At 44.0% G+C, this 26,363-nt stretch overlaps 1 protein-coding gene across 1 annotated transcript in view; it reads left to right on the forward strand.

Moving 5' to 3' along the window:
* LOC308676022 (nuclear factor of activated T-cells, cytoplasmic 4-like) overlaps positions 1-26,363 on the forward strand; it is a gene marked incomplete at both ends in the record, with an annotated part of 38,759 nt that overhangs the window by 5,355 nt on the left and 7,041 nt on the right. The window contains 3 exons of the mRNA XM_081341725.1: positions 7,005-7,986; positions 17,503-17,665; positions 22,985-23,184. Coding sequence (XP_081197851.1) covers positions 7,005-7,986; positions 17,503-17,665; positions 22,985-23,184 — 1,345 coding nt within the window. The remainder of the gene's footprint in view (positions 1-7,004; positions 7,987-17,502; positions 17,666-22,984; positions 23,185-26,363) is intronic.

Here is a 26,363-nt window from a genome sequence, read left to right on the forward strand (position 1 = left end):
TTCCGTGCGCCTTTGGCGTCTAGTCATGCCGGCCACATGACCACGGAGACATCCTCGGACAAGCGCTGGCTCTTCAGCTTTGAAACGGAGATGAGCACCGGCCCCTAGAGTCGGAAACAACTAGTACGCATGTGGGGGGGGGGAACCTTTACCTTTACCTTATACTGATTTGAGGACTTTCCTAGGTTCTGCAACTGGAAGAAACTGAAATGTCAATAACAGTAAGATAGTATGAATTCTTTGATGTTGTGAATTCTTCACAAGGTGCAAGAATGTGTGTGAAGCACATATAGGATGCACATGATTAAAGCAGCCACATCTTTTTCAAAGCTTGTATTTAAAAAGCTGCTTTCAGCTGTTTGTATATGAACGTGCCTGCTAAAAGCTGGATGTGTTTCCTACAAGAGAGATGCACTGTGCTCTTCGTGCTGTATTCTGTACAGAGGGGAAATTTATAGCTGAGAGAAAAGGATTTGGGTGGATTTACTCACATTCATCTCAATTTCTTTGAAACATTAGAATCAGATTGAAAGAGGAGGCTTGATTTACCATGCCTGTATGTAAAATGTATTTTCTAGATAATTAAAAGAGTGAGTAATATCTCAGTCTTTGACCTGTTCAGTTTAAATATTTAATTTGAGACCCAAATCAGGCCATTCAATGGTTAATTCTTCATTCTGTTTTTATTATTTGTACATATTGTTCTATCATTTGATATATGCTACCCAGAGTATATTGGCTTTAAAATGAGTGGTACCTTAAGTATCAGTATTAATATTTTAAATAAATTAATAATTATTGCACACCTCCTGTTTAATAAGTAGCTCTTGTTTTGTTCATCACAGTGGTGTAATGTTGTAATTAGAGTACGTTATTCATACTACTGAGAGTTGCTTTTATTGTAACGATTTTGACTATTCAGCTGGTATAAGATAAAAAGTATAACAGAATATCAGAATTGGAAGGGACCTTGGAGGTCTTCTAGTCCAACCTCCTGTTCTGGCAGGAAACCCTATACCATTTCAGACAAATGGTTGTCCAATCTCTTCTTTACAACTTCCAGTGTTGGAGCATCCACAACTTCTGGAGACAAGTCATTCCACTGATTAATTGTTCTAACCCTGGTATATTGGTATTGCGTAGTTGTCTGATATATATAAACTATCTGCCCCTGTGTTGCTGCACTTGGTTTGACATGCTGGTTTCAATAAGCTGTTTTTTTTACTTTTGTTCATATTAGTCTACTAACAAGTAGAAAGAGGCATCTATTGCTCGATGTATAACCACAACTGAGAACACAATTTCCATTGCTAAGCAAGACGGTTGTTAAGTGGATCCTGCCAGATTTAATGACCTGTTTTGCCATGGCTGTTAAGCAAATCATTGTAGTGGTTAAGTGAATCATGCAGTTGTTAAGCAAATCTGGCTTTCACCGTTGTGGAAAGCTGGTTGGGAGGATTACAAAAGGTGATCACATGATTCTGGATCAACATGGTAAATATGTGTCATTTTCCCAGCATCCAAATTTTGATCAGGTGACCTTGGGGGGAATGCTGCAAGAGTCATAGGTGCAAGGACAAATTATAAGCAACTTTTTTTCATTGCCATTGCAACTTTGAACTGTCACTAATCAAATGGTTGTAAGCCATGGACAGTTTTCTTCAAGAACAGTTGGAAAGACAAATCCTAAAAACGGGGCCTTTTTGGTAGTGGACCCTTGCTTGTAAAATACCCTCTTTGTTGGCCTTCAGGGAAACTCCAGGGTCTGATGTAATATTTGTTGGCTTTTCCAGATATTGTTTGTGTGTGTGTGTGTGATTGCTGGAATTGCTCCTACTCGCTCGCCTGTATTGATTAAAAACAGAGGAAACCACTTTTCTTTGTTTGGCTTCACCAGGCAAAGCTTTAGGCATGTTCCCCCTCTTGCACGGCAGTGGAAAAAAAGTCTTTTAAAGCAAAAGCTACGGGGGTCGGCTGCCAAAACTCCAGGGCAGGCAACAGGAAATGGTGTTGCGTAGAAAGCCAAGGACAACTCTGGGGTGAGGAGGGAGGGAAGCAGGCTGGAGAGAGAGAGAGAGAGAAAGAGAGACAGGATCGGGCTGAGTCGCGCCTGGAGTCTCCAGAGCTTAGGCTTAGCTTCTCAAGAGCAGATGAAATCAAGGGAAGGAGAAAAAAACTTTAAATTGGAAGCAGATTTTTGCAAAAGGGGGGGGGCTAAGCTGGAGGACATGGAGGAAGAGAGAAAGAGGGGAAATTGAACAAATCAGTGTATCCCTCTCTCTCTCCCCCGCCCCTGCCATTTTTTTCATACCCTTCTTATGTTGATCCAAATGTTTGTTTCTTCTAGGAAAATCAATCCCTTTCTCTATTGTGGGTGGTTTTTCTAACCAACTGTTTATACCCAACTTAGAGGCCCCGGGGCTCAATGTGGGCTCTTGGCATAAGGAGATGGCCACAAACCGAAATCTGGGTGACTAATCTCCGAACGAGGCAGCTCAAGTTTTCCTTCCTTCTCTTTGGACTCTTGGCTCTGGAGTCGAGTCAAGGCTGGGATTGCATAGTTGGCATTTCATGCGGCTAGCCTGTGGGTTTGTTTATTTACTACTTAAATTGGTAGCTTCTCCAGGAACACTCTGCTCATTATCATCATCATCATCATCATCATCTCCCTCACGACAACCCTGTGAGTAGTTTGGACTGGCATTGAAATACAGGTAGTCCTTGACTTACCACCACAACTGAGCCCCAAAATTTCTGTTGTTAAGTGAGTCATTTGTTAAGTGAGGTTTGCCCCATTTTACAACCTTTCTTGCCTCCGTTGTCAAGTGAATCACTGCAGCTGATAAGTTAGTAACCCGGTTATTAAGTGAATCTGGCTTCCCCCTTGACTTCCCTTGTCAGAAGTTCGCAGAAGGTGATCACATGAATTTGGGACACGGCAACAATCATAAGCATGAGTTGCCAAGGGCCTGAATTTTGATCACATGACCATGGGGATGCTGCAAAGGTTGTAACTGAAAAATGGTCGTAAGTCTCTCTTCTCCGTACTGTCAGAACTTTGAATGGTCACTAAGGGAACCATTGTAAGTCGAGGACAACCTGCAGAGAGAAAGAAAAAAAGAGTTAGCCTAAAGTCATCTAGTGCAGAGGTCTCCGACCTTTTTGATTTGGCGGCCCGGAAAGGGAGGCAGGCACCACTACGTGTGCGCGCGCAAATGGGTAGCACGTGAGCGCATGCGCACCTGCAAACGGCTGCACGCAAGCACATGCGGACATGCAAATGGGCTTGTGCAGGCCTGAGTGCTGCAAATGGGGCAGCGCTAGTGGTAGTGGGACACAATGGGCAGCACTAGTGCCGGTGGGACATTCTGGGGCGGTGCTAGCATCAGCAGGATGCTTGGGGGCCACTAGTGCCAATGGGACACACAGGGTCAGAGTGGCGCTAGCTCCACCAGGATGCTCAGGGCAGTGCTAGGGCAGTGGGACGCTTGGGATGGGGTGGTACTAGCACCGGCGGGATGCTCGGGGTGGCGCTAACCTGAATGTGGGAGGGTGTGCGCATGCACTGGCCAACCCTTCATGTGGCCCGGTGGCCAAGCGATCGCAGCTCGATAGTGGGCTGTGGCCCACAGGCTGAGGACCCCTGATCTAGTGGATTTTTGTGGTTATGGATGTACTTGGACCAACATCTTAACTATACCACACCCATCCAAGATTGCTTATAGTTTAATTAATCACATTTTTATAAATGGCAGTAGCAATAGCCCTTAGGCTTATATATTGCTTCACAGTGCTTTACAGCCCTCTCTAAGCAGTTTACAGAGTCAGTTTATTGCCCCCAACAATCTGGGTCCTCATTTTACTGACCTTGGAAGGCTGAATCAAGCTTGAAACCTACATGTTTGTTCACATCCACAACAGACAGTAGTTGTGTTCGTTTTGACAGACTCGAGACCTAGAAACCTGAGCTTTTGAAAACAAATAGATCTTCTTTGAAAAAGCTGCACTAGTGCTGTACAGGTAGTCTTTGACTTACAATTGTTCATTTAGTGGCCATTCAAATTTACCACAGAACTGAAAACCGCGACTTATGACCATTTTTCACAATTACGACCTTTACAGCATTCCCATGATCATGTGATCAAAATTCAAATGCTTGGCAGTTGCAGTGTACTGGGGTCGTGTGATTCTCTCTTGTGACCTTCTGGCAAGCAAAGTTAATTTAACAACCGGGTTACTCAATTATCAACTGCACTGATTCACTTAACTGTGGCAAGAAAGGTCATAAAATCAGTCAAAACTCACTTAACCAATGTCTCACTTAGCAACAGAATTTTTGAGCTCAGTTGTGGTCGTAAGTTGAGGACTACCTATATTCAGTTCTGAGGAACCATTTGTGGTTTCTTTATTTTTCTGTGGCTGAGCCTTAACCACTATACCATACTGTTTCTCTTTAGGCCTACTTGGTGTTAGCCATGAATATTGCAGAAATTTACATATATGTGAGCAGGATATACTATTCATATAGGCCACTCACTGTTTGAATGATTTATCTGATGATATAGTTATATCTCCATTAAGGAGTCTACTTCAAAGACCCAGTGAAAGTGAAGAGAACTGAAACTCATTCAAGGGTCTTCTGGAGGCCTGGCCCACCATTTGTAGTCCTTGACTTACAACAGTTCATTTAGTGACGATTTGAAGTTATAATGGTACTGTAAAAAGTGACTTATGACAGTTTTCCACACTTACGACCATTGTAGCATCCCCATGGTCATGTGATCAAAATTCAGAGGCTTGGCAACTGACTCATATTTATGACAGTTGTAGTGTTCCGGAGTCATGTGACCATCTTTTGTAACCTTCTGACAAGCAAAGTTAACGGAGAAATCAGATTCACTTAACAACCGTATTACTCATTTAACAACTGCAGTGATTCACTTAGCAATTGTGGTAAGAAAGGTCGTAAAATGGGGCAAAACTCACTTAACCAATGTCTCACTTTGCAACAGAATGGAAATGTTGGGCTTAATTGCAGTCGTAAATCGAGGACTACCTGTATTCTGGACCAAGAAGAGAAAAAACTGGCAGTGAAAATGTGTAAGGAATTGATGGAATTTATTGCTACAAGATATAAATGGAGCTGATTGTGCAGATATCTTGGGTTTAAATAAGGGAAATGTTCATCTAATTCAGCGTCTCAGCCTTGGAAACTTGAAGATGCATGGACTTCAACTCCCAGAATTCCCCATCCAGCTCAGAAATCCTGGGAGTTGAAGTTCACCTGGAATACTGCAGCCAATTTTGGTCTCCATATCACAGAAAAGACATTGAGAGTTTGGAAAAAAATTCAGAGAAGAGCAACTAAGATGATCCAAGGTCTGGAGACTAAAACACTTTCCACACTTACGACCATTGCAGCATCCCCATGGTCATGTGATCAAAATTCAGATGCTTGGCAATGCTTGGCAACTGACATTTATGATGGTTGCATGGTCCTGGGTACATGTGATCCCCCTTTGCGAACTTCTGACAAGCAAAGTCAATGGAGAAGCCAGAATCATTTAACAACCATGTGACTAACTTAACAACAGCAGTGATTCACTTAACAACTGTGGCAATAAAGGTCATAAAATGAAGCAAAACTTGCTTAACGACAGAAATTTTAGGCTTCATTGTGGTCGTATGTCGAGGACTCTCTGTATATCTTTAATGCTCCAATACAGGTGGGAGCTAGAAGTTAGCAATAATTATTTCCAAATTGCCTTTCTTGGGAATTTCTGTGAAGCAACGTCTTAGACCAGCTGATTCTGCAATTTAATCCAATAGAGCAGAGTTCCCAACCTTTTGGAGTTGGTGGCCCGGAACAGGGGGAGGGGGGAAAAGGAATGGTTTTGGAGGGCAAATGCATGCGCAGACGCATGCATGCATAAGAACACCCATTGCTCATGTGAATGTGGCCATGAATACCTGTGACACTCATGTGAGTGGGGCCGTGAATACTCACAATGCTCATGTGTGTGGGGTTGTGCATGCTTGCGCACATGCATGCATCAGCCAGCCACTCATGCAATAAAGATGATCAGGGAACTGGAGACTAAAACATATGAAGAACAGTTACAAGAACTGGGCATGGCTAGTCTAGTGAAGAGAAGGACCAGGAGTGACATGATAACGGTGTTCCAATATTTGAGTGGCTGTCACAGAGAGGAGGGGGGGGGGTCAACCTATTTTCCAAAGCACCTGAAGGCAGGACAAGGAATAACAGATGGAAACTGATCAAAAAGAGATTCAACCTAGAAATAAGGAGAAATTTTCTGACAGTGAGAACAATCAACTAATAGAACAATTTGCCTTCAGATGTTGTGGGTGCTTCATCACTGGAAGCATTCCAGAAGAGACTGGACTGCCATCTGTCAGAAATGGTGTAGGGCAGGGGTGTCAAACATCCGGCCCATGGGCCAGATGTGGAAGCCACACCCACCCCAGCTCTGGCAAGGGGAAAAAAGTTGTGATATGCCGTGACACATCACGTGACTCAGCAAGTTTGACACCCCTAGTGTAGGGTCTCCTGATTGGACTAGATGACCTACAACAGACATGTCAAACACAAGGCCCGGGGGCTGGATCCGGCCCGCGAAGTGGTTTCATGTGGCCCACGAAGCCATCCTGGAAACAGTGAGGGAACGGCCCCCACTGCCTTGGCCCTGGCCCAGAGACCCTCCTTCTGCCAGAGACCCTCAGATCTGTCCCACTCCTGCCCAGGCCCCCATAGGCACCCTTGATGCGAATGATGTAGAGCTGGCCATGCCCACCCAGTAGGCCATAAGCACTCTAGCTACGCCCACCCATTAGGCCACACCCACCCTGGCCATACCCACCCAGCCCCCTGAGGGCAACCACAATGCTGATGTGGCCCTCAATGAAATTGAGTTTGACACCCCTGACCTACAAGGTCCCTTCCAACTCTGTTACTCTAATTCTAATTCTAATTTTTTCCCCAGACCTGGAAGCAGACACTCTCCCTGGCTATTGTTCGCTCACTCTTGGGGACCTTCCGCCTTATGCCTCTCCTCTGGGCATCCCGTGTCCTATGCATCTTGGAGGGAGCCATGCTGGCATGCACTCTCCTCCACCCCGCCCTGCCAACTTGGATGGTGACACTTTTGAAAGCCAGCCGGCCCGGCGGGTACGACTGGGAGGCTCCCGGGTGCTCGAATGCCCCAGCATCCAGATCACCACCATCTCTCCAAGTCAACGGACGGAGGAAGATGATTGGGACTCTTCTCCTCGGGACTATCTCTTGCTGGAGGCTTTTGGGGGTTACCGGGAAGCGGCTCCTTCTTCCGGATTCTTCACCCCAAGTCCTGCTAGCAGTGGCAGTGTCTCCCCTTGGAGTTTTTTTTCGGACGATGAGGCCCCTGCTGGAGATGATGTGGAACATGAGTTAAATGAGGCTGCAGCTCGTTTTGCTCTTAGTTCTCCCTTGGGCTCGCCCCGAGCATCTCCCAAGCCATGGTCATCTGCTGAAGAATCCTGGCCATCTTACAGTATCAGCTACTCCCCAAGTCGAGGAACGGAGGACACGTGGATGCTTCTTGGACCTCGACCAGCTTCCCCCTGTGGCAAAAGACGCTATTCCAGCTCGGAGACTTCCGTGTCTCCATGCCTCTCCCGAAGGGGTAGCCTGGGTGAGGAGGCTCCAGGGGACCCCTTGGAATTGGCCAATGACGTGGTCCCGTTTAATTGCCCTGCTGCCCGGCTAGCAGAAAGCATCCCTCAAAAAGCTCGCAAGACCTCAACCGAGCAGACGGTGGCACTGACTCGGAAGGAGGAAGGGAGCTGCAATGGAGAAGATGTGGGTGGTGGCCCCATGGGTAGCGGGGGACTTGGGATCGCACGTAAAGAAGGGATGGATTATCTGGCTGTGCCGTCCCCCTTGTCCTGGTCCAAGGCACGTCTTGGAGGCCACAGTCCTCTCTTCAGGTACGTGAGGTTCACGTGAAACAGGAGAACATCCCTTTCCATTTCTTGTCAAGAAATGCAAACTTTGGGAGCTCACCAAAGTTTGTTGAGAGACATTTTTTATGAAGCTGTCAAGCAGATGCCTTGAAGCAAGGCACGATGGGGGATAACGCCTCACTGCCTCTACAACTCCAGAGTGTAGTAAACCAAGACTGGTTGCCCTCCAGTAATCAAATACAGGGAGTCCTTGACTTACAACCATTTGTTTAGTGACCGTTCAAAGTTACAACGGCACTGAAAAAAGTGACATGACCATTTTTCTCATGACCTTTACAATATCCCCATGGTCACATGATCAAAATTTGGACATTTGGCAACTTACGACAGATGCAGTGTCCCAGGGTCATGTGATTCTTTTTTGCGGCCTTCAGACAAGCAAAGTCAGTGGGGATTCCAGATTCACTTAATGACTGTGCTACTAATTTAACAATTGCAGTGTTTCACTTAACAACTGTGGCAAGAAAGGTTGTAAAATCGGGCAACACTCATTTAATAACTGTCTCGCTTAACAAGAGACATTTTGGGCTCAATTGTGGTTGTAAGTTGAGGACCCCTCGTAATCAGATGCTAGTGTTATTGGGTCTCATCATGCCTTGATGACATGATTTGTTCCCTTGGTGTCCAGGCATTTCCTTGCATTTAAAGCCAAGTTGCACACTCCTTTCAGAGAGGATCTGCTACATTCATCTTGCAGCTGCTGGCATCTCACTGTAGCAGCAGGCTGGCATACTTGGGTGAAGAGGCCCACGCAGCTATGGGCATGCCACCATCATGGGCATACCCTACCAATTTAAGTTCTTTTTATTGGGTGCGACCATGAAGTAGTGGAAGAAAAATGTGATTTCCTGGGAAGCAAATAAGCCCTGATTGGCTGACAATTCTTTGCACTCAGGTCTCCTCCAGGAAGGGCAAATGCTGATTGGCTCTCCAGGAATTCTATAGATTTGCAAAACAACCTGTGCTTGATTTACTAGTAACTCTCAAAGCAGCCATGATCAGGGCCATTACTTCCCTTTGCCTCTGATTTACTCCCAAATCCTTAACCAAAAAAAAAGGACTTCTTTTGGTAAACATTTGGCCACCCATGGTTTATAGCAGGGGTCTTCAAACTTGGCCCTTTTACAACTTGTGGACTTCAACTCCCAGAATTCCTCAGCCAGCGTGCCGGGCTGAGGAATTCTGGGAGTTGAAGTCCACAAGTCGTAAAAGGGCCAAGTTTGAAGACCCCTGGTTTATAGGGACAGACTTTGCAAGGAGAAAGTTTTCTATGACTTTTCTTCCTTAACCATGGAAAGTTACAGCTTATTCAATTCAGCCACACAGGTCTGTACACTGGTTTCTTTCTGTATTATTTGTGCTCTTGATTGCAGACTTACAAAAGTTCATTTAGTGACTGTTTGAAGTTACAACGGCACTGAGAAAAGTGACCTATTTCTCACGCTGCATCCCCCGTGATCAAAATTCAAACACTTGACAACTAGCATGTATTTATGACGGATGCAGTGTCCTGGGTTTTGTGATCTTCTGACAAGCAAAGTCAGTGGGGAAGACTTAACAACCATGTTACTGACTTAACAACTGCAGTGATTCAGTTGTGGCAAGAAAGGTCATAAGACAGGGCAAAACTCACTTAACAAATGTCTTGGTTATCAACAGAAATTTTGGGCTCCATTGTGGTCATAAGTTGAGGACTTACATGTACCCACTTTTCATCATCCCGTTCATCATTAGAACACCACAGTAGTCTGGAATCAGCATCTGCCTTTTTATCTTTTATCATCCCTACTCTACCAAGTAGTTAGTTTAGCGTGGATCTTTTTTCCAAAAGCTTTTGCCGGATTGTAGCTCTCATTCCCTTCCCCCAAATTCTAGGTTTTTTTGGCCCAGGGTGATGGGTGATAGGGCACACCAGACCCCCATTCTTTTAGCCATCTTAAAACCTGCTGGCCTGACTTTGCCACTTGAGGCTCTGTCAGCTTTTTGGTCTGACTGCCAGTGGGTCTGTTGTATAAAAACAACTTGTCAAGCCAGCCCAGGCAGAAAGGCTGATGTCTCCTGTTACACATCCCAGATCCCAGCTCCAGGGCTGTTGAGATGGGTTGCTGGCATAAACAGACTGTGGTTTCGTTCCCTGTTAAGGTAAGCAGTTGGATCTGAAGAATTTTGCCTGCGTGGTAGAACAGCCTTTTTACTTTGGTGCATGCCGCCAGTCCCTTTTATAATTCCAGAGTTCAGGGTCAGCTTCATTCTATACTATACCCCATCATTTATTTATTTATTTATTTATTTATTTATTTGTAAAGAAACACCAGTTAGAATTTTCAAAAGTCCTTTTCAAAATTTATCTGCAGCATTTCTAATGAGTGCTTTCCCCCAAAGTCAAATAGAGTGGATGTAAAATGAAAGAATTTAAAATGAAGATCCGAACTATTTGCTAATAGGATAGGTTAAGAATAGAATAGAATAGAATAGAATAGAATGGAATGGAATGGAATGGAATGGAATGGAATGGAATGGAATAGAATAGAATAGAATAGAATAGAATAGAATAGAATAGAATAGAATAGAATAGAATAGAATAGAATAGAATAGAATAGAATAATGGAATGGAATGGAATGGAATGGAACGGAACAGAACTGAATAGTTGGAAGGGACCTTTGAGGTCATCTAGTCCAACCCCCTGCTAAGGCAGGAAATCCTATACCATTTCAGACAAATGGTTGTCCAGTCTCTCCTTAAAAACTTCCAGTGTTGGAGCATTCACAACTTTTGGAGGCTGGTTGTTCCACTGGTTAATTGTTCTAACTGTCAGGAAGTTTCTCCTTAGTTGTAGGTTGCTTCTCTCCTTGATTAGTTTCCATCCGTTGCTTCTTGTCCTGATAATGGACCTATTGGGAGGTCACCAGTCAATCTTTTCAGTTTTCTTAAGAATAATTTTGGCAGTTGAGATTAGGTTCATGAGCGGCTAAATTCAGGATATTTTTCCTTAGAAAGTCTGATGCTTTGAAAGGATTAAGGAAACCTTTGTATAAAGATGGGGGCAGGGGGAAATCACTTGATAGTTTCATTGGCTATAAAGGTCACTTTTTTCGGAAATGTAGGTAGTCTTTGACTTATGACTAGTCATTTAACGACTATTTGGAGTTACAACAGCTTCGGAAAGAGTTCTTTACATATAGCACTTCCGATGGTTGTAAAATGTCACATTACCACATTTCAGGCACTTCACAATCGGCTCACATTTCAACTGGTTGCAACGTCCTGCAGTGATCTGACCCCGATTCGCATCATTTTTAGTTAGTTTGGAAGAATGGGTTTGTACCTATGATCACAAGATTCATTTAACAACCCTATAAAAATGGTCATAACATTGGGTCTGGTAACTTGGGTGCCTCAACTTACAACCATCACGGCATACGACCAAATTTCTGGTCCCAGTTATGATTATAAGTTGAGGACACCTTATACAGTTTCATCCCATTTTTACACAAATTTGCTATTTTTTAATCATACAGCAAGCTGATACTGTTTTACATGCAGTTTTCTTTAATCCTTGTATTTTAAAACTACATTGCAAAAAAAAAAGAAAAGAAAAAAAGAAAAAAGGAAAAGAAATGAAAATTGCATCCTTGCAGTGTGTCAGAAAATGAAAATGGGGACAGTGGTGTAACTATTATTTAAACACACACCAAACAAATGTCATTTCCATCCCCATGGATGATGATCCAGTTTCTTTTGAGAACCCTATTTAAATTTTGAATTGTACTGAAGGAAGTCTGTTGTTGTTGTTGTTGTTATTGTTGTTGTTGTTGTTGTTATTTATTTATTTATTTATTTATTTATTTATTTTTATATACCGCCCTTCTCCCGAAGGACTCAGGGCGGTGAACAGGGCAAATGTATAAAATACAAAAAATACAAAAGTTAAAAGGAATTAAACATAATGCCCAAGGTTTCCAGGTACTGCACCAGCCTCGGGCTCATGGGAGGGGCGGGGGAGTGGCAGTTATCATCAGGGAATCCCTTAGCCCGCGAGAGACCACCGTCCCTCAGATGGTCGGGTGTGAGTCTCTCCTACTGAGATACGGCCCAGGGAAGCAGTTGGGCCTGCTGCTGGCGTACCTACCACCTAATCGTGCAGCGGCGGCCCTACCCGAGCTACTCGATGTCCTCTCAGGGTTGGTGGTTGAATTCCCAAGACTCATGGTCTTGGGTGACTTTAATCTACCGTCCCTGGGAGGATCGTCCAAACTGGCTCGGGAGTTCATGGCTTCCATGGCGGCCATGGACCTGTTGCAAATAATTTCTGGGCCGACTCATGAGAGAGGCCACAACCCAGACTTGGTGTTCTTGTCTGGACGGTGGCGTGATGATATCGGTGGGGGTGCCACAACTGTTACGCCCCTGTCATGGACCGATCACCACCTCCTGCGGCTAGACTTCCCCCTTGCCACCCCCCACCGTGGGTGCACGGTGCCAGTCAGATGGTACCACCCTAGGCGCCTAATGGACCCCGATAAGTTCCAGGCAGCGCTTAGGGACACGCACGCACCCCCTGCCCACAGCTCGGCGGATGCCTTAGTGGAAGCCTGGGAAAAGGCAGCCACGGAGGCTCTGGACCGAGTTGTACCCTTGCGGCCTCTGACCCGGCGCAGATCCCAGTGAGCCCCATGGTTCACCGAGGAGCTCCGGGAGATGAAGCGTCGGAGACGGGGCCTAGAGAGCCGTTGGAGATCCAGTCGATCCGAATCCGACCGATTGCGACTAAGAATCCTCACCAGGTCTTATCTCGCTGCGATAAGGGTGGCAAAATCCAACTACTTTTCCACCCTCATCGCGTCCGCAGATAATCGCCCGGCTGCCTTGTTCAGGGTGACTCGCTCCCTACTAAACCAAGAGGTGAGGGAGGAACCCTTGCAGGGTCGAGCCGAGGAATTTGGTCAATATCTGCTGGATAAAATTGCTCGGATTCGAACTGGCCTGGACTCCAACTGGGCTGAGATGGAAGAACAAGACATGGACAGTCCTGTCGACGTCATCTGGGAAGAATTTGATCCTGTAACTCCTAAGGAAGTGGACAGGATTATGAGAAGGTTGAGCTCCTCCACTTGCTTACTGGACCCGTGCCCTTCCTGGCTGGCCTATGCAGCTCGAGAGGGGACACGAGGCTGGTTCCTAGCGGTCATCTCTGCTTCTCTGAGTGAGGGTCACTTCCCCACCGCCTTGAAGGAGGCGGTGGTGAGACCTCTCCTCAAGAAGCCCACCTTGGACCCATCCTCTTTGAATAACTTTCGTCCAGTCTCCAATCTTCGCTTCCTTGCGAAGGTTGTTAAGAGCGTGGTGGCGCACCAACTTCCTCAGATCCTGGATGAAGCGGTTTATCTAGACCCGTACCAATCGGGTTTCAGGCCGGGCTACAGCACGGAGACGGCATTGGTCGCTCTGATGAATGATCTCTGGAGAGCCCGGGACAGGGGCCATTCCTCTGTCCTAGTCTTATTAGACCTCTCGGCGGCTTTCGATACCATCGACCATGGTATCTTGCTGCGACGCCTCAGGGGACTGGGAGTGGGAGGCACGGTTCTGCGTTGGTTCTCCTCCTTTCTCCAGGGTCGCTCGCAGTCGGTGCTGACAGGGGGACAGAGGTCGACCCCGAGGCCTCTCGCTTGCGGAGTCCCTCAGGGGTCGGTCCTCTCGCCTCTCCTGTTCAACATCTACATGAAACCGCTGGGTGAGATCATTCGCAGTTTTGGAGTAGGGTACCATCAGTATGCTGATGACACCCAGCTTTTTATCTCAACTCCAAACAATATCAGTGATGCCCTAGACGTGATGTCCCGCTGCCTGAAAGCGGTCCGGGAATGGATGGGGAGAAACAGGCTTCAACTGAACCCGGACAAGACTGAATGGCTGTACGTACCGGCAAGCCAGGATATTCAGAACGTCCCACTGCTTAACATTGGGGACAAGTTACTTCCACCTGTTGATAGGGCCCGCAACCTGGGTGTCCTCCTAGACTCGCAGCTCTCCCTGGAAGACCACATAGGAGCTGTGACCAAGGGGGCCTTCTCCCGGGTTCGACTAGTTCGCCAACTACGGCCTTATCTGGACCTGGATTCCTTACGTACAGTCACCCATGCCCTTGTGACCTCTCGCCTAGACTATTGTAACGCTCTCTACATGGGGCTGCCCTTGAGATCCACTCGGAAGCTTCAACTGGTGCAAAGTGCGGCGGCACGGACACTCTTGGGAGCCTCCCGATACTCCCATATCACACCTCTCCTCCGTGCGCTGCACTGGCTTCCGGTTGCCTTCCGTGTGAAGTTCAAGGTGCTAACAATGACATACAAAGCCCTACATGGCATGGGTCCGGACTACCTACGGGAGCACCTTCTGCCAATGTCAGCACCCCACCATCCTGTGCGCTCCCACAGAGAGGGCCTCCTCAGGGTGCCACCGCTCAAGGAATGTCGGCTGGTGGCCCCCAGGGGGAGGGCATTCTCAGTAGGTGCGCCAGCCCTCTGGAACAGCTTACCAACCGAAATCCGGATGGCCCCTGACCTCCGTACCTTCCGTCGCGACTTAAAAACTTTCCTGTTCCAGCAGTCTGGCCTGGCATGATAGCGTTAATTGGGGTCCCAGTTTGTTTTCATTAGTGTTTCTTATTATTTATTGTTCAATCTGTATACATTCCTTCCTCTGTACACCGCCCCGAGTCCCTCGGGAGAAGGGCGGTTTATAAAAACTAATAAATAAATAAATAAATAAATAAAAAAACCCAATAAATACAAGTATTAAGAACAATAAAAAACCCAACCCACCCCCCATCAGGCCAAGCCGGCTTGTTCAAATAAATGCGTTTTCAGATCGCGTCGGAAGGAGCGGCGGTTGGGCGCCATCCAGAGCTCAACCGGTAACCGATTCCATAGCTCCGGGGCGCCCACAGAGAAGGACCTCCCCCTGGGGGCCACCAATCGACATTCTCTGATTGGTGGCACCCTGAGGAGGCCCTCTCTGTGGGAACGCACAGGGCGGAGGGAAGTTGATGCCGGCAGCAGGTGCTCCCTAAGGTACTCCGGACCCATGCCATGTAGGGCCTTGAACACCATTACCAGTACCTTGAATCTTACTCGGAAGACAACTGGGAGCCAATGCAGCTCAAGGAGTAGAGGTGTAACATGGGAGTATCGGGAGACTCCCAACACGACTCTCGCGGCTGCATTCTGTACCAGTTGGAGCCTCCGAGTGGTCCTCAAGGGCAGCCCCATGTAGAGAGCGTTGCAGTAGTCCAAACGAGAGGTCACGAGCGCGTGAGTGACTGTACACAGGGCATCCCGGTCTAGATAGGGCCGCAACTGGCGCACCAGGCGAACCTGGGCGAAGGCCCCCCTAGTCATGGCCACCATGTGATCTTCCAAAGTAAGCCGTGAATCTAGGAGGACTCCCAAGTTATTATTATTATTCAACATTGTAGGATCACTTTTAACTAAATCCATGAACTGAGCATTTTGAGGTCCCACCTTAAAATGGGTACCATAAAACCAAAAACAACATAAGAACAGATTAACTTAAATCATCACAGAGATTAGAAGATCTACTGTTAAATTTAGCAATCTAATAATATCAATATTTTCCACATGAACAAAAAAATGGTGTAAAGCAAGTTCATAAAATTATGAATAATATTCAACAGCACAAAGAGGATTTCCTCCCCTCCTTTCCTCCTTCACTTTCAGATGAAATGATACTGTGAAATTGATTTAAATAAAGAGCCCCAAACTGCCTTTACAAAATTTAAAATAACTGTAAAATGAATACATGGAATTCAGTATGGCATTCTATGATGGCAAGGCTTTGCACAATTGAACAACTTGCTGAGCTACAATAAAGCCTCCATAGCTTGAAGCAGTATATCCTCAGAATGCCAGGTTCTAAGACCAGGATTAAATACAAGTGGTCCTTGACTTAAAATCACAAACTGAGTCAAAAATGTCTGTTATTAAGCAAAACAGTTGCTAAATGAGTTTTGCCACATTTTATGACTTTTCTTGCCACCGTTGTTAAGGGAATCACTATAGGTATGTTAGTAACACGGTTGTTAAGTGAATCTGGCTTCCCCATTGACTTTTCTTATCAGAAGGTCATAAAATGTGATCACATGATTCTGGGACATTGCAACAGTCACAAATATGAGTCAGTTACCAAGAGTCTGAATTTTGATCAAGTGACCATGTGGATGCTGCCATGGTCGTAGGTGTGAAAAAATGGTCATACGCCACTTTTTCCAGTGCTATTCTAACTTCGAACAGTGATTAAACAAATGGTTGTAAATTGAGGACTATCTGTATTTGTTGCCACTGAATAGAAGATGGATAAACTTTAGTTGTAAAGAGCAAAGCTCTTCTTGCACTGAAAATCTGACATAAGGGAAGTTGGAATATGATTGGATCTTCCTTCTACTAAACTGAAAATATCTCTCCAGCTGAACTGGGAGGGCAGTGTTTTAAATGCTTGCAATAGAAGTTTTTCCTGTGTAACCTAGGAAGTAAACTAGGAAGTAGCAGGATTTTGCTTTGGCTAGTCTAGGGAAAAGAAGGACTAGGAGGACATGATAGAAGTATTACAGTATTTGAGGGGCTGCCACAAAGAGGAGGGGGTCCATTTATTTTCCAAAGCACCGGAGGGCAGGATAAGAAACAAAGGATGGAAACTAATCAAGGAGAGAAGCAACCTGGAATTAAGGAGAAACCTCCTAACAGCGAGGACAAGTAGCCAGTGGAACAGCTTGCCTTCAGACGTTGTGGGTGTTTCTCTTTTTAAAAAGAGACTGGAGAGCAACTAGTCTGAAATGGTATAGGACAGGGGTCTTCAAACTTGGCCCTTTTATGACTTGAGGACTTCAACTCCCAGAATTCCTCAGCCAGCGTGTCTGGCTGAGGAATTCTGGCAGTTGAAGTCCACAAGTCATAAAAGGGCCAAGTTTGAAGACCCCTGGTATAGGATCTCCTGCTTGAGCAGGAGGCTGGACTATAAGACCTCCAAGGTTCCTTCCAGCTGATTTTGATTCTAAATGTTCTGAATAGTTATGTCCAGTAGTTATGAACACTAGAGGTGGGAAGAAGTTTAAAGACTTGTAGTGGCAGCCAGATGTGATATTTGGGGGATGGAATATGTTATTTTGCTGGTGTGTTGCTTGGATTTTGATCTGAGCCCTAATTGTGTGGTAAACCCCATATTTTATGCCAAAAAGAGACTGGGTTCAACCCTCAGCAGCTGTCCAAATGACCAAGATTTGGTTAAAAAAATGGTCTGATCTCCAGGATATTCATCTGACTGCAGAGATGGCAGCCTTTCGGCTTCTTGAATTGTCCAATCTTACCATCACATTGACCTGACATCCCTCTGTTCCACCTTGTAGAGATGATCTACCAAGGTCAACCTCAAAGGTCTTTCTGCTTTCGTTCGCTTCTCAACAGATCTTCTGCTCTTCCACCTCTGGACTGGCCTCTCCCCAGTCAGTATGAGCAGTATGAATTGAAGATCGAAGTGCAGCCTCGAACCCATCACCGCGCCCACTATGAGACGGAGGGCAGCAGGGGTGCCGTGAAAGCCACTCCAGGAGGACATCCTGTGGTGAAGGTAACTGAGGGATAACATGCTAGGCATAATTTCTTATTAGCTGCCATGATGGTCCTTTGATCATAATAAGCAGTACATTAAAGAGCCAGTTTGGTCTATTGGTTAAGGCACCAAGCAAGAAAGCTGGAGACCGTGAGTTCAAAGTCCCATCTTAGCCATGAAAGCCAACTGGATGACCTTGGGCAAGTCATTCTCTCTCACCCAACTCACCTCACAAGGTTGGTGTTGTGGGAAAAATAAGAAGAGGAAGGTTTGCCACTTTGAGTTATTTGAAAAAAATAATGTCCCTCTCATTAGGGCTCTCACTAAGCCACGTTTAAGTTAACCACAGTTGAGTTCATTTGCATGATGATTGTCAAACACAGTGGCTGAGTCTGGGCAACATGTTAAGCCAAAAGTCAAGGAATCACAGCATGACTTAAATAGAAAGGGCTCAATTCAGATCTCCTCCAGATATCTTAGTCTTATACAGATGCTTTATCAATCAATCAGTCAACCTTTATTTTCAAAGTACAACAGATATCTTAGTCTTATACAGATGCTTCAGACTGAAAGAAGCTGAATCTTACCAGGAGTTGTCAAATTCCAATTCCCATCACACTCATTGCCATTAATGTACAATGGGCATTGTAGTCCAACTTCTAAAATAATGCGTTTCACTTGAGATTGTATGGGACAGTCTCACTTTTGAATGTTTTACAACTCTGTGTTCAGGATCTGAGTCCATCAGAGACCCTGGTATCTCAGTATAAAAGGGAGAAGAATATGATTTTTCAGCCATCTTTTCCCCTTATGTGCTAGCATAATGTTTCTTAACCTTAGCAACTTTAAGCTGTATGGACTTCAACTCCCAGAATTCCAAAGCTAGCATGCTGTCTGGGGGATTCTGGGACTTGAAATCTACACAGCTTAAAGCTTCCAAGGTTGAGAAACACTGTGCTAGGTTTTTCTTTCTTTCTATTGTTGGTAAGGAGCTTGGAACAAAAATATGTATTTCTCATTTTCCTTCAGAAATGCATTTCTCCAACCATATCCTTCTGTGTCTGTGAGAGAGGCCAAATTCTAACTCTCAGATATGGTAATATAGTCAGAGAGGGATGTTTTATGTACAGAAGTGCTCTATAAAATGCAAAGTGTTTTAAATTGGATTTACATGTTCTTCCTTCCTTCAGACACACATCAAAATAGGACATCAGTGACACAAATTTCCCTGTCAGTTTAAGGAAATTGTTCACATCTCTTCCAGTTTGGGGTGTATTTAGTAGCTGAAAAGAGGCAGACAATTTTCTGTTGGCCTTCATTTAAGTTTGAACTTAAGGCAAGACTTTTTTCTGAGCATATTCTGATGCCTTTCTGAAGTCATCCCATAATTACAATTCCATCTTTTTTTATGTTACAAACTCAGTTGCCTTCAAGAAGAATGATTCCACGGCTTGCTGTCCTGAAGATTATTTTTTGTTGTTGTTGTTGTTTTATATTTTGAATCCCTCTTCATTTCACATCCAATCTCCGGCTGTTATTTTTTTTTTGTTTGTTTGTGTATGCATGTGTCTGTGTGGTATGACATTTTCAGATGTGGAGTAATCTGCAAAGAAAAGTCAGAGCTTTTGAGAGGTTGCGGGAACAGGAATTGGAGGGGATGGAATGTCTAGTTGGAAAAGCTTCATCCAGAAATCCCAAAGACGAAAACTATTCCCACTTCAAAGACTTCCCTTGCTGTGTACAAAGCAACAAAACAAAGCCCAGCACAAATGTCACAGATTTTTTTTTCCTCTTCACAACTTGTGAAATAGATGCCCACTATATTTAGCTTAGCAAAACCTTTTCTTTTAAATATGGGAGTGAGTGGGTGATATTTGGCCAGCTTGAGCTCATAATGATGAAAGAAAGATGGAGATGGAAAATTGGGTTTTCAGCCTGATGTCATTTGGGTGTAAATGTCCTCTCTTTGCATTAGACTACAATCCCCATCGTTCACCAGGATGGGCCAGGATGAGATAGGATGATGAGAAGTGTAGTGTAGAATTGGGTATGTCTAAGTTTAACAAAAAGAAAGACTAGGGGTGATGGGATAGCTCTGTTCCTATATTTGAGGGGCTGCCACAAAGAAGAGGGGGTCAACCTTATTCTCCAAAGCATCTGAAGGCAGGACAAGATGGAAACTTACCAAGGAGAGAACCAATCTAGAACTAAGGAGAAATATCCTGACAGCGAGAACAATTAATGGCTTGCCTGAGTTGATGATTAATGGCTTGCCAGCTCTGGGAGTTTTTAAACAAGAGATTGGACAGCAATTTCTCTGAAATGGTATAGAATTTCCTGCTTGAGCAGGGGGTTGGACTAGAAGACCTCCAAGGTCCCTTCCAACTTTGCTATTCTGTTCTGTTCTGTTCTGTTCCGTTCTGTTCCATTCCGTTCCGTTCCATTCCATTCGCTGATATGACCATCATGAACTCTTCATTGTATTAGATCCCAGTCCTTCTTCCTCACACATAACTTTAATCCTTCAAATTTTCCATTTGTGAGATTTTTCACCCCGGTTAACTGGAGAGAAAGAAAAGAGCGTCTTTCTGGCTTTGATCAATTTATCTCTCCACCCTCCCATTTAGACATTGCGTCCTGGGCCTGCTTCAATCTCCCCTTCCAGGCCACAAGTCAAGTCTGCCCTTTCCCACGCTCCGAATTCCTAAATCACAGCATTGCTTTGCTCCGTCCATCTCTACGTCACGAGATTGTGAGCTGTAGAGAAAGCAAGTGGCGCTGGAAGAGACGGGAAAACCCTGTGCACAAACAAAGACTCCTTACTCCTGTACTTTTCTGACAAATTCCTTGGCTTTCCAGCCTCACTTTTCCTTAAAAGATCAAGTCCTGCCTTGTTGAGGTTTCTGGTTTATTTTTTATTTTTTTAGTTTAGTTTTTTTTTAATCGAAGCTTTTTCTTCTTTCCATTTTTACAGTACTTTTGCAGTTAACTTGCTTCTGATTTTCTTCAAACCCCCCCCCCCCCTCCACTTCCAAAGTTGGCAAGCTGCTTCTCTGAGTTTCCCCTCCAGCCCCCTCCAGTTTTGTGGAATGTTCCATCTGCAGTAAGCTTGGGGGGGGGGGAGAGAAATGTAAAAAGGGAGCATCTCAAATCGGGTGCAGCTGTGACTGCTTGGCTTCTGATGGAAAACATCTGGCCAACCCCTTGAGGCGAGACCACCGAACTGTTGAAGTCACCAGCTGCACTGTTGTGGGTTCCTGAGGAAGGGAGAATGGTAGTGAAGGCAAGGAATGAATGGTATAGAAGAGGAGGTTTAATTTAAGCCAGGGATTTGCCCTGTAGCCTATTTTTAAATTACAGGAATTTAGCCTTCTGGAGAAGCTGAAGGACACAGTCATATCAGCCAGCCCTTCCCCTTCAACTAACTCTTGATAACTATTCAGGTACCCCTTTTCTCCTCCTACTGGTTGGAAGTGGTGATGGGTGCCAACTAAATCTGGGTTTATTTTATTTTATTTTTATTTTTTTGCATCTGGAGATCAATTCTGCTACAGAATTAATTCTGTTACAGAATTAATTCTGCTACAGAATTCTGCTACAGTACATGCATCCCCTGAGCACTTACTCCCCACTGAAAGCATGACATTTTCAAGGATACTTAATCATAATAGAACTGGAAGGGACCTTGGAGGTCTTCTAGTCCAACCTCCAACTCCCCATACCACTTCAGACAGCTGGCGCCCACGATTTCTGGAGGCAAGCTGTTCCACTGGTTAATTGTCCTCACTGTTAGGAAGTTTCTCCTTAACTCCAGGTTGCTTCTCTCCTTGATAAGTTTCCAGACTCCTGGAAGCTTTGAGCTTTGAGATGTCCTTTCTTTTATTTCCTGGTTTTGCAGCACAAACAACCTATCCTGATCCCACCAGATTTAAAAAAAAACACACCATAACATAGCTGGAGAAGGTTGAGAGGAGGGTCACTAAGATGATCAAGGGCTGGAGAGGCTTCTGTATGAGAGAAAGTCATGTCATTTGGAGCTTTTTACTCTACAAAAGAGGAGAATGAGGTGATATGACTGAGGTGTACAGAATTATGCATGGTGGACAAAGTAAAGGAAGATCTGTTTTCCCCTTTTCCAAATGGTTCAGACAACCATTTGTCTGAAATGGTATAGGTTTCCTGCCTGAGTAGAGGGTTGGACTAGAAGATCTCCAAGGTTCTATTCTATTCTATTCTATTCTATTCTATTCTATTCTATTCTATTCTATTCTATTCTATTCTATTCTATTCTATTCTATTCTATTCTATTCTATTCTACTCTACTCTACTCTACTCTACTCTACTCTACTCTACTCTACTCTACTCTATTCCTAATTTCTATTCTATTCTATTCTAAATATTAGAAGCCAAATATTAGAACCAATTTCACCCAATGAAATTGAAACCTGAAATAATCAGGACAAACAAAAGATTTCATTTAAATATAGGTAGTCTTATAATAGGTAGACCTATGATCATAATTGAGCCGAAAATTTAGGTTGCCAAGCGAGACAGTTGTTAAGTGAGTTTTGCCCCATTTTTCCACCATTCTTGCCACGGTTGTTAAGTGAATCATGGCAGTTGTTGAGTTAGTAATACAGTTGTTAAGTGAGTCTGGCTTCCCCATTGACATTGCTTGCCAGAAAAAAAACACCACATAATTGTTTTTCACATTTACAACCGTTGCAACATCCCCATAGTCATGTGATCAAAATCCGGATGCTTAGAAACTAGTTCATATTTATGATGTTTGCAGTGTCCCAGGATCACGTGATCCCCTTTTTGCGACCTTCTGACAAGCAAAGTCAACGGGGAAGCCGGATTCACTTAACAACTCTGTTACTAACTCAGCAACTGCAGTGATTCACTTAATAACTATGGCAAGAAAAGTCATAAAATGGGGCAAAACTCACTTATCACCTGTCTCACTTAGCAACAGAAACTTTAGTCTCACAGGTATTCATAAGTCAAGGATTACCTGTATCAAGAACAAAAGGAAATCTCCCCCCCAAAAAAAAAGAACCCTACCAAATACCCAAGATAGGCATCCACAGCCAATTGGCTAGGAACAAAGTCATATTAAAATTATGTATTTCACAATGCTTGGAATGTTGGATTTAAAAATCTGTTGTCTGAGAATCATTGCCAGGTCTTAATGCATTGTCCTCCCCAATCCCCAAATATTTGACACATGGAAGTATGTGTCGAATAGATAATAGATATTTTCCCCTTATTTCAAGTCATTTGTGCTTTGAGTAAGGAAATGGGTTTATGACATTCTTCTCTTTTCCAATCAAGCTTTTAGGTTACGATGAAAAACCCCTGACATTACAAATGTTCATTGGTACGGCAGATGAGCGAAACCTACGTCCTCATGCTTTCTACCAGGTGCATCGCATCACTGGAAAAATGGTGGCCACCACAAGTTATGAATCTATCATCAGTGGAACCAAAGTTCTTGAGATGTCTCTGCTGCCCGAGAATAACATGGCAGCCAAGTAAGTTGCCTTTAGGACCCAAAAATGAGGAGGTGAGATGAGGATTTGTCCTTCTGGGTGATGGTGATGATGTTGATGTAAAGATGAAGAAAGATCTGATCCTTTCTCAATCTTATGCTTTTCTTTTCCTTCTTCATTTTTGTTTCAAGAAGGAGAAAGAGAAGAACCTAAAAATATCATCTTCAGTTCATTTCAAATTTTAAAAAAACAAGATGATCTCAGCTGGGAAACATGGCGAAATTAATGTATGAAATATAAATGAAAAAAAGGAGGAAAAGAAAAATATTCAATAAAATATCTATGGAGATTCTCAGTCATCCAGGTCATAGTTACCTGAAAGATGCTTTTTCACAAGGCAATAGGACTTTCCTGTCTTTCTTTGAAGACATTTTGCTTCTCGTCTAAGAAACTTCTTCAGTTTCTTTGCTTGTGGGATGAGAAGCGAAATGTCTTCAAAGGAAAACAAGAAAGTCCAGTTGCCTCGGGAAAAAGCATTTTTGGGATTCAATAAAATACATAAGCATAGACTTAATGCTGAAAGGTCATGTGACCAAAGGCCTTGAAAATTCTCTTCTTATCCTTTGTTGGGAAAGAGTCAGTTAAAGCACTGGTAAAATGCATAGATCAATAACCTATTGCTGGCAATCTGTTGTGGGTGTTCCCTCTTGGCTATTCATATCTTCCAAGTATTCACAAACCAGTTGAATGTTAAATTAAATATAATAGGGATATAACCTACAAAAGGCCTGCATTCACAAAGGTACCAGCGTCCCATGGTCACATGATCACTATTTGGCAACCAACTTCCAACAGGCAGTCATTGGGGAAGCTGGTAGGAATTCACAAGTCATGGTGATGTGACATCATGCCTAACAACATGCAGTGATTTGCTAATGGTCACAGTTGGAATTATTGTTAAGTATGGTCACATGATACTTCATTTTATCACCATGTCACTTAGTGACAGAGTTGCCAGTCCCAATTGTGATTGGTAAGTGAAAACTACCTGTATAATACAATAATAGAATAGTCTTGGTTTCAGACATTGATTGATTGACTGAATGAATACATTTATAATCTGATTCAGTCAGATGATTCTAAACGCTTTACAAGAACATTAGCCAGAGTCAATATAACAATAAATTACAGTAGTACCTTATAAAACCTAATACAGTACAGTTATAGTTCCACCTAATGATACCCTCAGTATAATTCATTATTGCATATTATTATGCACCTGAAAAGGTTATGTTATTTATGTTATTTCTAAAAGATAGGGAAGGATAGTTTTGTGTAGTGGTTAAGGTGCTAGTCCAGAAACCAACAGATTGTTAGTTCTAGTCCTGTTTTGGGCATGAAAACTGGCTGAGTTTCTTTGGGCCAATCATTGTCTCTCAGCCCAACCTCAGAGCTGTTATTGTGGGGAAAAGAGGAGGTGAAAATATTGTGCATGTTTGCCATCTTGAGTTATTTGGAATACTTGAGTTACTTGGAATACTGCATCCAGTTTTGGGCACCATGATGTAAAAAAGATGTTGAGACTCCAGAATGAGTGCAGAGAAGAGCAACAAGGATGATTAGGAGACTAGAGGCTAAAACATATATAGGACAGTTTCTGGAATTGGGTATGTCTAATTTAATGACGTGGTGGCTCAGTGGGTTAGGACGCTGAGCTTGTCGATCAGAAAGTCGGCAGTTTGGCGGGTCAAATCCCGAGTGCCACGTAACAGTGAGCGCTTGTTACTTGTCCCAGCTTCTGCCAACCTAGCAGTTCGAAAGCACGTAAAAATGTGAGTAGGAAAATAGGGACCACTATGGTGGGAAGGTAACAGCGTTCCATGCGCCTTTGGCATTTAGTCATGCCGGCCACATGACCACGGAGACGTCCTTGGACAAGCGCTGGCTCTTCGGCTTTGAAACGGAGATGAGCACTGGCCCCTACAGTCGGAAACGACTAGCATGCATGTGCAGGGGAACCTTTACCTTTACCTAATTTAATGAAAAGAAGGACTAGGGGTGACATGATAGCAGTGTTCCAATATCTCAGAGGGTGCCACAAAGAAGAGGGAGTCAAGCTATTCTCCAAAGCACCTGAAGGCAGGACAAGAAGCAATGGATGGAGAGAAACTGCAACTCAGAAGACATTTCCTACCAGTTAGAACAATTAATTAGTGGAACAACCTGCCTCCAGTGGAACAGTGGAACAACCATTTGTCTGAAATAGTATGGGGTTTCCTGCCTGAGCAAGGGATTGGATTAGAAGACCTCCAAGGTCCCTTCCAACTCTGTTATTCTATTCTGTTCTATTCTGTTCTGTCCTGTCCTGTCCTGTCTATAAAAAATAATGAAGGTGAGATAAAAACAAGTAAATTTGTTACTACTTTCCCAGGCTGCACTCCATCTCATCCTCTTTCTTCATCCATGATTGTTTTTGAATTTATTGATTTAAGAGAAGTAAAACTAGAATATTCCAGTTATCCAAAATGTTTCTTGATTAATATCATGGGTGATCAGATTTTAAGTTAAGATACTTCCAATTTCCCTTTGCCATTTTTTCATGGGCTACTTTAGAAAAACTTGTTATGAGCCCTGAAACCAGAGTAAAAAATAATAACAATATGACAGAGTTGGAAGGGACCTTGGAAGTCTTCTAGTCCAACCCCCTGCTCAGGCAGGAAATCCTATACCATTTCAGACAAATGGGTGTCCAATCTCTTCTTAAAAGCCGCCAGTGATGGAGCACCCACAACTTCTGAACAAAAACATTCCATTGATTAATTGTTCTACCTTAACTGTCAAGAAATGTCTCCTTAGTTCCAGGTTGGTTCTCTCCTTGATTAGTTTCCATCCACTGCTTCTTCTCTTGCCTTCAGGTGCTTTGGAAAATAGATTGCCCCCCCCCCTTCTTTGTGGCAACTCCATAGATACTGGAACACTGCGGTCATGTCCTTCTTTTCATTAAACTAGACACACCTAATTCCTGCAACCGTTCTTCATATGGTTTAGACTCCAATCCCAAACACGCCCAATACTTCTTCCTCCTCCTATTTTCGCCACAACAACAATCCTGTGAGATGGGTTGGGCTGAGAGTGAATAATTGGCCCAAAGTCACCTGGTTTTCATGCCTAAGATAGGACTAGAACTCACAAGAAAAGTAATTCATCTCCATCTTCCTTTC

Source organism: Vipera berus (genome assembly GCF_964194415.1).
Source record: "Vipera berus genome assembly, chromosome: W".
In the NCBI taxonomy this organism is placed as follows: domain Eukaryota; kingdom Metazoa; phylum Chordata; class Lepidosauria; order Squamata; family Viperidae; genus Vipera; species Vipera berus.